General features: G+C 45.1%; 1 protein-coding gene across 1 annotated transcript in view; it reads left to right on the top strand.

The window, feature by feature from the left end:
- The first annotated feature begins 1807 nt into the window (after positions 1-1807).
- Positions 1808-13591, top strand: part of GSR (glutathione-disulfide reductase) — a 45426-nt gene continuing 33642 nt past the window's right edge. Inside the window, exon 1 of the mRNA XM_043560921.1 lies at positions 1808-2295. Within this exon, the coding sequence (XP_043416856.1) occupies positions 1996-2295 (300 nt within the window). The 5' untranslated portion in view covers positions 1808-1995. The remainder of the gene's footprint in view (positions 2296-13591) is intronic.

Here is a 13591-nt window from a genome sequence, read left to right as displayed (position 1 = left end):
TACCAACTATCCTTCATAGTGAATTTTCCCCAGTCCAGAATCCCATCCCGAATCAAACCTTGTCTTCGTTTCTCATATTTCTTCAATATTCCTTAACCTGGAATAGTACCTTTGCCTTGCTTTATTTTCAAGACATTGATAGTTTTTATTTTTTTTTTAATATTTTTTCAACGTTTTTTATTTATTTTTGGGACAGAGAGAGACAGAGCATGAACGGGGGAGGGGCAGAGAGAGAGGGAGACACAGAATCGGAAACAGGCTCCATGCTCCGAGCCATCAGCCCAGAGCCCGACGCGGGGCTCGAACTCACGGACCGGGAGATCGTGACCTGGCTGAAGTCGGACGCTTAACCGACTGCGCCACCCAGGCGCCCCTTTTTTTTTTTTCAATTTTTTTTTCAACGTTTATTTATTTTTGAGACAGAGCATGAACGGGGGAGGGGCAGAAAGAGAGGGAGACACAGAATCGGAAACAGGCTCCAGGCTCCGAGCCATCAGCCCAGAGCCCGACGCGGGGCTCGAACTCACGGACCGCGACATCGTGACCTGGCTGAAGTCGGACGCTTAACCGACTGCGCCACCCAGGCGCCCCGCTGCGCCACCCAGGCGCCCCGATAGTTTTTAAAGAGTACAGGCTAGTTGTTGTAAAATTCCCCTCAGTGTGGGTTATTCTGAGTGTTACCTCATGATTAGATTCAGATTATGGATTTCCAGCAGGGATACTACATAAATGAAGTTGTGTACTTCTTACTGCATCACATCACAGGGCACACCACAACTGTCTCATTACTGGCAATATTCAACTTTGATCACTTGGGTATGGTGGTGTCTGGGTCCCTGTAACGTTACTTTTTTTCCCCTTTGTGATCAATAGGAATCTGTGGGGACATATTCTAAGACTGTGTAAATAAGCTCCTCCCTGTCCCCCAATCAAGTTTTCACCCAGGTGGTTTTAACATTCACTTATGTTTAATCACACAATTATCATTATGAATAGTTGCAAAATGTTGATTTTTCTAACTCTGTTGCTCTTCTACATCACGTGGCATTGTACTGAAGAATTTTCCTTTCTTCCCCTATATTTTTAATCAGGGGGAAAAAAGCTTAAAAAAAAAAAAAAAGAACTGGATACCATTTTAACTGGAATGTAGTTAGCTCCCATTCGCCTTCGGTGTGCTGGGCTCACTTCTCTGTGACATGGACCTTCACTCCTGGACCTACAGCGAGCTCTCTCAGCCTTGTGGGTGGCGGTCTGGGCCACAGCCTTGCAGACGGTGGACTACCACCACGCAAATTTAAAGCCCACTTACTCCTCTGTGGTGTTGCTGGTGGTTCAAGCTATTCTAAAATGACACTCCAGTCTCTATTGCTAGGGAGTGAAGTGCTACCTTTATGCTTAACCTGTGACTCACAAAAATATTTATTCCAATGTTTCCCAAACTAAATGTGCTTTAGAATCACCTGAAAGCTTAAAGTGTAGATTGCTGGGGTCTGGCCCCCAGAGACTCGTAATTAGTAGATCTTGATTAAGGCTCAGGAATCAACACTCGAACTTTGAGAACAGAATCTCCAAAATAATGAACCTCCCTTCCTTGAAAAGTTGCCGCCACTGTCAACTTCTAAGGTGCCCTCTCAGGAAAAGCCGAGTGAAACAAGGCGTTCATCCTTCCTCGCCCCACCGGCCTTCAGAAACCTACATTCGGTTGATGCCCTTCGAGTGCGGGGATCCCAGGTGCTGCGGTGAAGGCGGAGATCTCCCTAACCCGCTCTCCGTGGGCAGGGCCTGCCTGCTGGCGCGCAAGAGGGCGGGAGGGGGCGGGTCCCCCTCGGTGCCCGCCGGGCCGTGGCCAGGGAGCCCCACCCCTCCCCTGAACCCCCTCCCCCCAGCGCTCGGACCGGGTGCTTAGTCACCGTGAGGCTGCGCTTGCCCGGGGCGCGGCAATCCCCCTTACCCGGGACCGTCCGCGGGGCACCCCCGTCGTGCACTTCCGCGTGCATGGCCCTGCTGCCCCGGTCCCTGAGCGCGAGCGCGGGGACGAGCTGGCGGCGGGCGGCGCGCGCCTTTCTCCCCCGCTTTCCGCTGCCTCAGCCGCGGCCCGCCCGCGCCCTCTCCCGCGCCATGGCGTGCAGGCAGGAGCCGCAGCCGCAGCACCCGCCGCCCGCCGCAGACATCGTGGCCTCGTACGACTACCTGGTGATCGGGGGCGGCTCGGGCGGGCTGGCCAGCGCGCGCAGGGCGGCCGAGCTGGGCGCCAGGGCCGCCGTGGTGGAGAGCCACAAGCTGGGCGGCACTTGCGTGAGTACGGGGTCCCTACCCGCGCGTCTCCTGACGCCTCTGCGTCCGCAGCGCTGCGTCCCGCAGCCTGGCTTTCTCGTCTCTGTGCTGGGGCAGCCTGTCCTCTTTCCTGGTGCTCTCCGTCCGTCCGGAGATGGGTCCCCAGCGCCGCGCTCTCCGCTTTCCCACCCGCATCTGAGGTCAGGGTCCCAGCAGGTTTAAAGGAGAAAAGTGTAATAGGGCTCCCTTGCACCTCCCACAGCTGAGCCTAGGTCTGTTCCTGCCCAGGTGCAGTGTTAACCGTAGGTGGTTACTCCTCAAGGTGGAAGAGTATTGTGTTCTTGCAGCTGGCTGGGGACTGGGACTGGGGATATACCCTTGAGGAATGCAGATCCTGATCCTCTCCTTTCAGCTTCAGGGGCAAAATGATTTACCGCACTTTCGAATCACTTAAGGAGTTGGAAGAATTCTGCCTAGGTTCCACGCCCATGGCTTCTCATTTCACTGGTCTGAAGTGCAGCCTGGGCTTTGGGATTTTTAGAAGTTCCACAGGTGATTCTGGTTGCAGCCAAGGTTGACAACCACTGCCTACAGGTTACCTTAATGTAGGATTTACAAAAATTCTCAGAATTTTGTCTTGTTGGGCCAGGGAGGGATTTTAAAACTGCTCCCCAAAAAGAAGGTTGTAAATCTTGTGATTGAGAAGCTTTATCATTAAAAACAGTTGTTGTTGTTTTTCCCCCCATGCTATTGGTGTGGCTTTTTCTATTACAAAACTTGGGGGAGGAACTTGCTGTTAATATTTAAAATTCTGCATCCAAGAGTAACCTGGGGTTGGGGATGGGTTCTCCACATTCTTTTGGAGACTGATGTTTAAATTATACCAGACTGGGAACTCCTTAAGGGCAGGGATGGGTTCACGTGTTTGTGTACCTCATATCACCTTAACGAAATATCTTGCTCAATAATCATATGTGTAATAAATGAAACTCAAAATTGACAGTTTGTGAAAGGGCTGACTCCATTGTCCTGTAAGCAGTTTTCAAGTTCAAGGGGCACATGGGTGGCTCAGTAGGTTAAGCATCCGACTCTAGATTTTGGCTCAGGTCATGATGTCATGGTTGTGAGATGGAGCCCAGCATCCAGCTCTCCCCTGAGCTTGGAGCCAGCTTAAGATTCTCTCTCTCTTGGGGCACCTGGGTGTCTTAGTCCGTTAAGCTTCCGACTTTGGCTCAGGTCCTGATCTCGCGGTTTGTGAGTTGGAGCCCTGGGTCTGTGCTGACAGCTCAGAGCCTTGGAACCTGCTTCAAATTCTGTGTCTCCCTCTTTCTCTGCCCCTCCCCTGCTCACACTGTCTCTCTCTGTCTCTCAAAAATAAATAAATGTTAAAAAAAAAAAAAAGATTCTCTCACTGTTTCCCCCTCCCTCACTTGTGTGCACATATGTGTGCTCCCTCTCTCATTCTCTCCCAAACTAAAAAAATAAACATTCATGTTCAAAATGAAAGTGGGAATGGAGGAAAGGATTGTCAACTTGGACCTTGACATCTTAGTCCAGACTCCCTTAGAAGTCTGTCTCTGCAGAAAGATTGAGGGGTGCCACTGTGAGACCCCCTGGACAGGTGGTGCGAGCACTTGACAACTTCTCGTTTTCGTACCTCTTTACTTTTCTAAGTTTTTCTTCTGTATTATGTCATGATCAGCTTGTGGCATCCATCATCATTGCCTGGTTCCACTGGTATTAGTCAAAAAGGGGCTCGCCCCATTTCTAGGTTCTGGTTAGGAATATGAATACAGTAAGAGGTGAACTATTTCCAAGAGCAAGGCGAAGGACAGCTCTGGACAGTGGGCCATTTACTTCTTCCTTATAGCGTGTCTGGCCTTGCTTCTGTCATTCAGCTGCAGCAAGTTTTATTTTCCTGTAAGCATTGGTATCTTGGGGGCAATCTCATTTCACATTTTCATGACATTCCATTTGGGTTCTTCTCAAACTGGCTTTCGGTTTTGAATTACAAGGAAGGGTGTAGGTATGTGATGAATATCAGAGAAGATATAACGACAAGACGTGAGTTTAGATTTAAGAATTCTAGTTATCTGGGCTATCCATAGTTGCAATAATAAACTTCTGATGTCCAGTGATTTCCAAGTGGTCCTAGGGGAAATGGAGGCCCTCTGAAGCACATCATTTCATTTGTTCATGTCTTCATTTCCTGTATTCTGAGTTCTAAGTACTTGGATTGAGGCTGGCAAGAGAATAGGGTAGATACAAACATTTGTTTGTTTTAATGTTTATTTATTTTTGGAAGAGAGAGAGAGCGTGAGCAGGGGAGGAGCAGGGAGAGACGGAGACTCAGAATCCGAAGCAGGCTCCAGGCTCTGAGCTGTCAGCACAGAGCCCGATGTGGGGCTCGAGCTCATGAGCTATGAGATCATGACCTGAGCCAAAGTTGGACACTTAACCGACTGAGCCACCCAGGCACCCCTAGATACAAACATTTGTATGATAAATGTCCCCTCCCACAGGAAATTTGCAAAATGGTGGGGGAGCAAAATGTAGACAGTCAACTCCAAAGTGAGGTGGTCAGTGTTAATTGCTCCTGATGGTAAAAGTTACAGTAGTTGAGAGAAGAATTGGAATCATCACTTCTGCCTGGGCACCATGGGATGAGTGATTTTGTGAAGGAGAGAGTGTCTTTCTGAACTTGAACGGATAAATACCATTGTTTGACAGGGTAGGGTCAGAGGCAAAGGCAGAGAGGCAGGATATATTGTGTAATTGAATTTGATTGGCACACAGGGTATCTAATAGAAGTAAGACATAGGAAGCTGATGAGTACATTGTAGTGAAAAAAGAAGTTTCTGGGATGGCTTGGCTGGCTCAGTTGGTAGAACATGTGACTTTTTTTTTTTTTTTTTTACGTTTATTTTTGAGAGAGAGGGAGAGGGAGAGGATCTGAAGTGGGCTCTGCACTGTCAGCACAGAGCCCGGTTTGGGGCTCAGACTCACAAACTATGAGATCATGACCCGAGCTGAAGTTGGACACAACTGACTGAGCCACCTGGGTGCCTCTAGAGCATGTAACTTTTGATTGGGGTGGTGAGTTCAATCCCCACGTTGATAGAGCTTACTTCTAAAAAATGAAGTTTCTGGAAGCACAGTGAACTGTGTGGAGGGGTTTTTGAGCATGAGAGTGACTCAATAAAAGTGGGTTTATGGTAGTGGTACTGTTGAGAGATGTCCCTTGGAGAAGTCAAGTAGAAGTGTCTTTAATACTGACTCCTTAACCATTTTTTTCCTAAATAAAATATTTTGATTCTGGAGCTTGGTGAATTTTTTAAGTTGCGGTAGATGAGTTCACACTGAAGTTTCAAATTAGTCTTCCTGTAGATAGTGGGATTGTGTTTTGTTTTTAATTGTTTTATTTTTGTTTGTTTATTTATTAATTCATATTCCAGGTATACAGGTACCTTTTTAAATGCTGGGGTCACAGCAGCAAACAAAGCAGTTAAAAATCCCTGTCCTCATGGAGCTTACATTGTAGTTCCATGCAATATTTTTGTAATAATTTTTAAAAAAAACAAGTTTTTGTTTTTAGGGCTTTTTTGTTGTTTTGTTTTGTTTTGGTCTGTTTGAAACCTTCCTGCACTGAAGTTTAGACTTGGTGTGATAAAGCTAGAAGTGATTTTGGAGATCCACTAATCCAGTCAGACTGTAGTTTAGTTTAGTTTTTTAAATGTATGTTTGTTTTTGAGAAAGAGCACAAGCCAAGGGGGAGGGGCAGAGAGAGGATGAGAGGGAGGATCCAAAGCAGGCTCTGCACTGTCAGTGGAGAGCCTGATGTCGATGTTGAGGCTCAAACTCACAAACTGTGAGGTCGTGACCTGAGCTGAAGTCAGGACACTTAACCGACTGAGCCACCCAGGCTCCCCAGACTATCGTTTAAAAAAAAATAGCACTAACATAAGCTTGCTGACTTAATTTTGTTAGGGTAATGGCCTTTAAAAAAATTTTATCACTATCTTTTTTTTTTTTAATCAAGAATGACGTTTTCAAAACAAGTAGGAAGCTTATAATTTCAAGTAAAGGACAGTGCTTTAAATTGAATACTTTTAGCTTTATGAAACCCTACATGGACCCTATAATTTTCTTTTTTTTAAGGATTAGACTCACACGGGTACCTGGTGGCTGAGCTGGGTAAGCGTCCAACTTCGACTCAGGTCATGATATCATGGTTTGTGAGTTCAAGCCCCACGTCGGGCTCCACACTGAGTGTGGCGCCTGCTTGGGATTCTCTCTCTCTCCCTCTCTGCCCCTTCCCAACTTGCACACACACACTCTCTCTCTCAAAATAAAAAATAAACTAAAAAGAACAAAAAAAGGATTAGACTTACACAGATCCTTGTAGGAATTTGGGAAGCATTGTTCTGGTTCAGCAACCTCACTTTACTGAGAAGCTGAGTGCCAGCTAAAATGTGGTTGAAAACAAACCAAGCATAGTATAACCTCTGGAATTGGTGGCCTAGCCATCAGAAACTATAGCTTGGTGTATTTATGTGGAGTAAACTGTGACTTGTTGAACCTGTTTAGGCATTGTTCTTTACTACAGGGGAGGAAACTTATGACCCTTCCTGCTTAGGAACCAAACATCATTTACTCCAAAAACACTTAGTTAAATAGAGTCTACCACATAGGTCTTCACTTCATAGCTCCTGACTTAGTAGATGTAGGGTGAAGCCTCAAAGATGTATTTTTAAAGAACTCTAGGGGCGCCTGGGTGGCTCAGTCGGTTGGGCGTCTGACTTCAGCTCAGGTCACGATCTCGCGATCTCGCGGTCCGTGAGTTCGAGCCCCGAGTCGGGCTCTGGGCTGATGGCTCAGAGCCTGGAGCCTGCTTCCGATTCTGTGTCTCCCTCTCTCTCTGCTCCTCCCCCGTTCATGCTCTGTCTCTCTCTCTGTCTCAAAAACAAATAAACGTTAAAAAAAAAATTTTTTTTTAAATCTCTATTTTTTGTTTGTTTGTTTGAGAGAGAGAGAGAACACAAGCAGGGAGAGGGGCAGAGGGAGAGAGAGACTCTCAAGCAGGCTCCATGCTCAGAGTGGAGCCCAATGCAGGCTGGATCCCATGACCCTGGGATCATGACCTGAGCTAAAATCAAGAGTGAGACACTAACCAACTGAGCCACCCAGGTGCCCCTAAAGAGCTACATTCTGATTTTGTGATTTTGGTGTAACATGAGCCAGACACAATGGTAAGGCCTTCATACAAAGAAGGGACTGTATGAAGCATTAGGATGAATCTGGTGAATTGTGTTAATTGTGTGGGTTAGATGACAATTAATTTGGTCCTGGAGTCATTTCCTGGTTTCATAATTTTATGCCTCCAAGGTTGTCTATACAGTATGACTATTTATCTGGATTTTCTGACTCTTCTTCAGTCTTCCTTTTCTATTATAAATCTTTTTTATGTTTATTTTTGAGAGAGAGAGAGAGCATGGGAGGGCAGAGAGAGGGAGAGAGAGAGAATCTCAAGCAGGCTCCCTGCTGTCAGAGCAGATTCCGACATGGGGCTCGATCCCACGAACCGTGAGATCATGACCTGAGCCAAAGTCAGCCAGCCAACCGACTGAGCCACCCAGGTGCCCAGTCTTTCTTTCTTTTCTAGGAGGCTTTTTTTTCCCCCTTTTTAATTCTGTGATCTGATAGAGTAGGCCCCTTCCAAGGAGACTTCTGTTTTCAAGATGAGTGATGTGTGTTCATGTACTTAAGAATTCATCTTTTCTTTGACAGAATTTTTTAAGCTGTTAAGTTCAGGTATGAGATGACTTTGCCCCATATTGTGTTGTCTAGGGGAGGAAAAACTTTTCTTCTATCCTCTGAGGTTCAATAGCTGGAATCTGCAAATCAGACCAACAAGAAGCAGATTAATAGGGGTTTATTTCTCATGCACGTGGGACTGTCACAGAGAAGTAGTGGGGGAAAAGGAGTACTTAGGCCTGGGAGCTTGATATCAATATAAGAAAGCGTGATAAATTGTGGAGAAGTGACTAGACAAAGGAAAGGGGGTTTGGGCTTCTAGGAACAGTAAATTGTGGGAAGGTAAATATGTGAGGGAAACTAATAGAAGATAAAGGTTACTTTAATAAGGTTTTTTTGGTGCAGATTCTGCTTTGCTGTCTTTCCATTTTTAGTGATAAGGGTTCTCCTCCTGGTACAGGAGAGGGGTCGGGGACACCTTCACAAAGGGAGATTTCTGCCTTGCTTTTAAGCAGAAAGGGAGGTGGCAGAGAGGTCCTCCTTTGCTCTTTCTTAATTATCTTCAGCTCAAAATCTGTATGCCAAAATAGCATATTTTGGGGTGGCATGTTCTGATCTCTTTTAGTTCAAAGTGAAAGAAGCAAGAGGGACCAGGGTTGCTACTAAACTTCTAATGGCTAAACCAGGTCAAGAGGCATGCGTAGCTCTAATAATATGATTCCATCTTTAAGTTCATCTTTATTTTTCTCCATCAGACAAAAAAAACCAAAAAACAAAACTGTAGTACTAAGGTATTAGATGCTAAAAGTGGGAAACTGAAAGAAATCCTCTATTTTTTTCCTAGAATCAATTAAAGATAGTAATCTCTTGTTGCCTACTGCAATTAAGTCATTTCTCAGGGCAGAAAAGTAGATGATCTTTGAATTCAGTTTTTGGCATCTCCGAAAAGTTAAAATGTAGTACTTCTCTCATGATCAAATGTAGACCAAGGAGAAATGCAAAGATTGACGAAAGCCAAGGTGAAAGAGAACCTTCTGGGAGCTTTGTATCTGCGGTTCAGTTCTCTGCCTACGCAGACGTGGGAAGAGTTCACTTGAGGAAAAATTCTTTCTAGCTTACTATTCCCTTTGCCCCAGGGCCTGTGGGAGCACATGTTACAGTGTTCTTGCTGAGTGTATGGATTCTGTGATAAAGTAACTGGGTTCTTGTGGTATAGGCATGTGGTTCTCACCAATCAGAGTTGGGTAGGTAGTAAGGGTTGATTACCAGGACAAACCCCTTCTATTCTTTTTTATTTAAATTGAGGTATAGTTGACATAGAACATTGCATTAGTTTAGGTGTACAGCATAATGATTCCATATTTGTGTAACTGAAATGATCACCACCAGAAGCCTAGTTAACCTTGTCACCATACATAGTAGCAAGTCTTTTTTTTCTTGTGATAAGAACTTTTTAAAAAATGTTTATTTTGAGAGAGAGGGAGAGAGAGAGCACGTGCACATGAGTGGTAGAGGGGCAGAGAGAGGGGGAGAGAGAGAATCCCAAGCAGGCTCTGTGCTGTCTGTGAAGAGCCCAATGTGGGGCTTGAAGTCATGAACTGTGAGATCATGACCTGAGCTGAAATCAAGAGTCAGACGCTTAACCAACTGAGAGCCACCTAGGTGCCCCAGTGATAAGAACTTCTAAGATCTACTCTCTTAGCAACTTCCAAAAATGCAATATATTAATATCAACTATAGGTACCATGCTATACATTACATCTCCATGACTTACTTATTTTATAACTGGAAGATTGTACCTAGTAAAGTTCTTGATTATTAATGTCACTGTGAACTGTGCTGTATGGTGCCAATTGGAGATGCCAAGCAGAAGTGGAGGTTTTAAGATGCCTGAGAAACAGGCTGCTCAGAAGACTGTATTTATCTAGGCTGAAAACCATTACTTAGCAACATGTAAGTCAACCTAACTTGAAGGTGATAGTGTGCACTTTGATATTACGATGTCTGTATCTCCATAAGGCTAAAACATGCTTTTTAAAAGCTTTCACTTAACGCGAAATCTCTCCTAACAGATTTTTAAGCATACAGTACGGTATTATTGACTATAGGTACAATGTGGTACATCGGGATCTCTAGAACTTACTCATCCTGCTTGACTGAAAATTTGTGCCTGTTGATTAGTAACTTCCCATTCCCCTCCCACCCCTGCCTAGATCCTGGCAACCACCATTCCATTCTTTGGTTCTATGAATGTGACTATTTTAGATATCTCAGGGGCACCTGGCTAGCTTAGTTGGTGGAGCATGTGACTCTTGATCTTGGGGTTGTAAGTTCAAGCCTCATGTTGGATGTAGACATTACTTAAAATAGATATCATATAAGTGGAATCATGCAGTATTTGGCTTATTTCCCTTATTTTAGTATAATGTCCCAAGGTTGAGCATGCATTTTTATTTTTCTTAGTGTTTATTTATTTTGAGAGAAAAAGCATGAGCAGGGGAGGGGCAGAGAGAGAGAGAGAGAGAGAGAGAGAGAGAGAATCCCCAGCAAGCTGTGTGCTGTTAGCACAGAGCCCGATGCAGGATTCATTCTCATAAACCACAAGCCAAAATCAAGAGTTGGATGCTTAACTAACTGAGCCACTCAGGGGCCCCTGAGCATGCATTTTTAAATGGATATTTACAAAAAGGAGATCATACCTTCAGTACTGACAGTCCTCAAAAACAGAAAATTACCCTAGTTTGTTTTGTGGGTTTAGAGTTTCATGAAGTGTGGCACACCTATGTTCATAAGTGCTAAATAAAGGAGTGATCAGAAAGGGTGGGGTTAGTTGAAGTAGGCAAATCCTAATGTTGAAATTGGTCTTTTGATTTACCCTGTCGATTGTTTAATTTTTTTGTACAAGGTTTAGTATAATACTATTTAGCTGTCTGCCTAAATCTGCCTGAGTCTGCCAGGCCAGAAAAGAAAGCCTGGCTCTGAATCCCTCACAGGGTTTTACCCTTCATAAAAGGTACTTTGAACAAGTTATAACAGAGAGTGTTTCTTGTAGAGTGGGATTAAAGGAATTTTATATAAAGACTTTGGGCATTTGTAAGTGGATTCCAGTCAGTCATAATTGATAACCATTTATTATTCACTGGGTGTTGCAACATTTGATATTAAATTGGGCTGTAGGATCATAGATCAATTTCTTTTGGTGGGGGGGGGCAGGAGATAATGGTGTTAATGAGGTGACTTTTGGAAAGAACTAAGGATGAGGGCTGGTTGTCTGGGGAACCAACCTTGTGATTTGAGGCTTGGATTTCATGCCCATCCCCCTGGCCCCTTGGGAGGGGAGAAGGAAGAGGACCTGGAGGTTGAATCAATCACTGGTGGTCAATGACTTAATCAATCATTCCTGTGTAAGAGAAGCTTCCTCAGGGGTGGCTCATTCAGTTGAGCATCCAACTCTCGGTTTTGGCTCAGGCCATGATCTCCCGGTTCATGAGTTCGAGCCTCACCTCGGGCTCTGTGGGGAGCCTGGTTAGGATTCTCTCTCGCCCTCACTCTGCCCCTCCTCTGCTCATGTGTGTTCTCTCTCTCTCTAAACATTGAAAAAAAAAAAAAGGAGCTTCAGTAAAAACCGAAAGGATGGGGTTCAGAAAGCTTCTGGGTTGGTAAACACATGGAAACTAGGGGAGGTGGTATATCCGTGGGAGCTCCATGCCTTCCCACATACCTTGCCCTATGCATCTCTTCCACCTGCCTGTTCCAAGGTTATATCCTTTTATAATAAGCTGGTAATCTAGTAAATAAAATGTTCCTCTGATTTCCATGAGCCATTCTCGCAATTAATCCAGCCCAAGAAGAGGGTTGTCAGAACCTCCAAGAGCTGGTCGAAAGCACAGGTGACTGCTGGACTTGAGATTGGCCTCTGAAGTAGGGGCAGGAGGCAGGAAGACTGAGCCCTCAACCTGTGGGAGCTGATGCTGTCTCCAGGTAGATAGTGTCAGAATTGAGTTAATTGCCTGATGGTGTGGAAAAAGCACACACTTCAGAATTGGTGTCAGAGTTGTATAGGCACAGGGCCAATGGTCTATTTAGTCACTGCAGGTGTAAAGCTGATGAAACTCAACAAAGACAGAGATCTTTGTTCTGGTCGCCTACATATTCCAACCTCTAGAACAGTCAGTCAGTCATGCACTAAGTAGGTATTCAGTATGGAGTTGCTGAAAGAATGAGTTGATGAAGTGGTAGGGTTTTGCTTAGTGGATGATGATTTGTCCGTCATATTCTACATGCTCCTTCCTCAGACCAGTCTTGAACTAGACTGTGGGATGCAAAAAAGGAAAACAGGAAACTTTAGGCAACTCTGGGGTAAAAGACAGAAGCGGGGAACCAGAAGAAGGAAATTTACTATCGAGTGCAGGTGACATTTTTTGACAGGTGCAACTGTTAATGGATTGAATCCATCGACATGGCAATGTGATTTTTTTACCTATCTAAGCAGAATTGAAGGTGAGAGGGGCTGGCCTAGAAAAATGGTGAAGCTCCTGAGTTTTTCCACATGTATCATCAGATTCTTCACATGTTCTGTCCCTGTCAGGAGAGGCCCCTGTCTTCACTGTGAGCCAGTGCTGGCCGACCAACTGAATGGGCTTCTGAACACAAGGTGGGGATAGGGAGTTCTTAGAGATGGATTGTAAGACTGCGAAGGAGGCAAGGCTACTGGAGTGTCTCTGGCGTTGAGTGTAGTCAGGAGTGCACGAGACTTCTCTGAGGCTTATCATTGGTTAATGCCCCCCTGGGGAATGAGGGCTCTGCAGGGGAATTTGCCAGGTGAAAAGTATTGTATGTTTCAGGTCTTATCAGCTGTGGGTACCCCTGGGCAGTCAAAGCCCTGAGAACCCATCACCCTGGTGTCTCAGTCTGGGAGGCAAGCAAGCTTTCTGCCACCAGTTTATTTGTTCCTGAAAGGGAGCAAGCCACCCGGGGAATTTATCTCCTCTCTTTCCAGTAAGCCTTTTGTGAAGTTGGGGATCCAGCAGTCTGCAGAAATAATTCAGAAGCATCAGTGTCATCATCAGATCTATCATAAATTAGAAAAGAGGTGCTTTTTTTAATGCATTATCTCTCGAATCTTCTCAAAACCTCTATCATGTGTTACCATTCCCATTTTATTGAATAAGAAACTGAGCTCAAGAGATTTAGAAACCTACCCACCAGCAGCAGTAAGTGGGAGGGAAGGTTGGGATTCAAACTCATGTCTGTCTGCCTCTAGACTTGTGTTCTTTCTGCCAACCGAATGTACTCATGTACTCATCAGCTAGAGAATAAGAAGCATGACTATATATAGCTCTCCACCCCTGGCTTCCACAGCTCTGTTGGTTACTAATTGCTGTTTTCTTCTAAGTCAAAGAGGCATCTAGTTGTAGTGTTGTGCTGAAGTGTAACTAGGTTTCCAAAACCATTGGAAAGTCCTGGAGGCATATTACTAGGAGCTGCCAAAATAGGGCGAGTGGTATTTCAAGGGCACGGGCTCTTCAATCATAGCCCTGGGCTGCCTGGGTGGTTCAGTAGG

Source organism: Prionailurus bengalensis, chromosome B1 (genome assembly GCF_016509475.1).
Source record: "Prionailurus bengalensis isolate Pbe53 chromosome B1, Fcat_Pben_1.1_paternal_pri, whole genome shotgun sequence".
NCBI lineage: Eukaryota > Metazoa > Chordata > Mammalia > Carnivora > Felidae > Prionailurus > Prionailurus bengalensis.
This window is presented reverse-complemented; position numbering and strand designations above follow the sequence as displayed.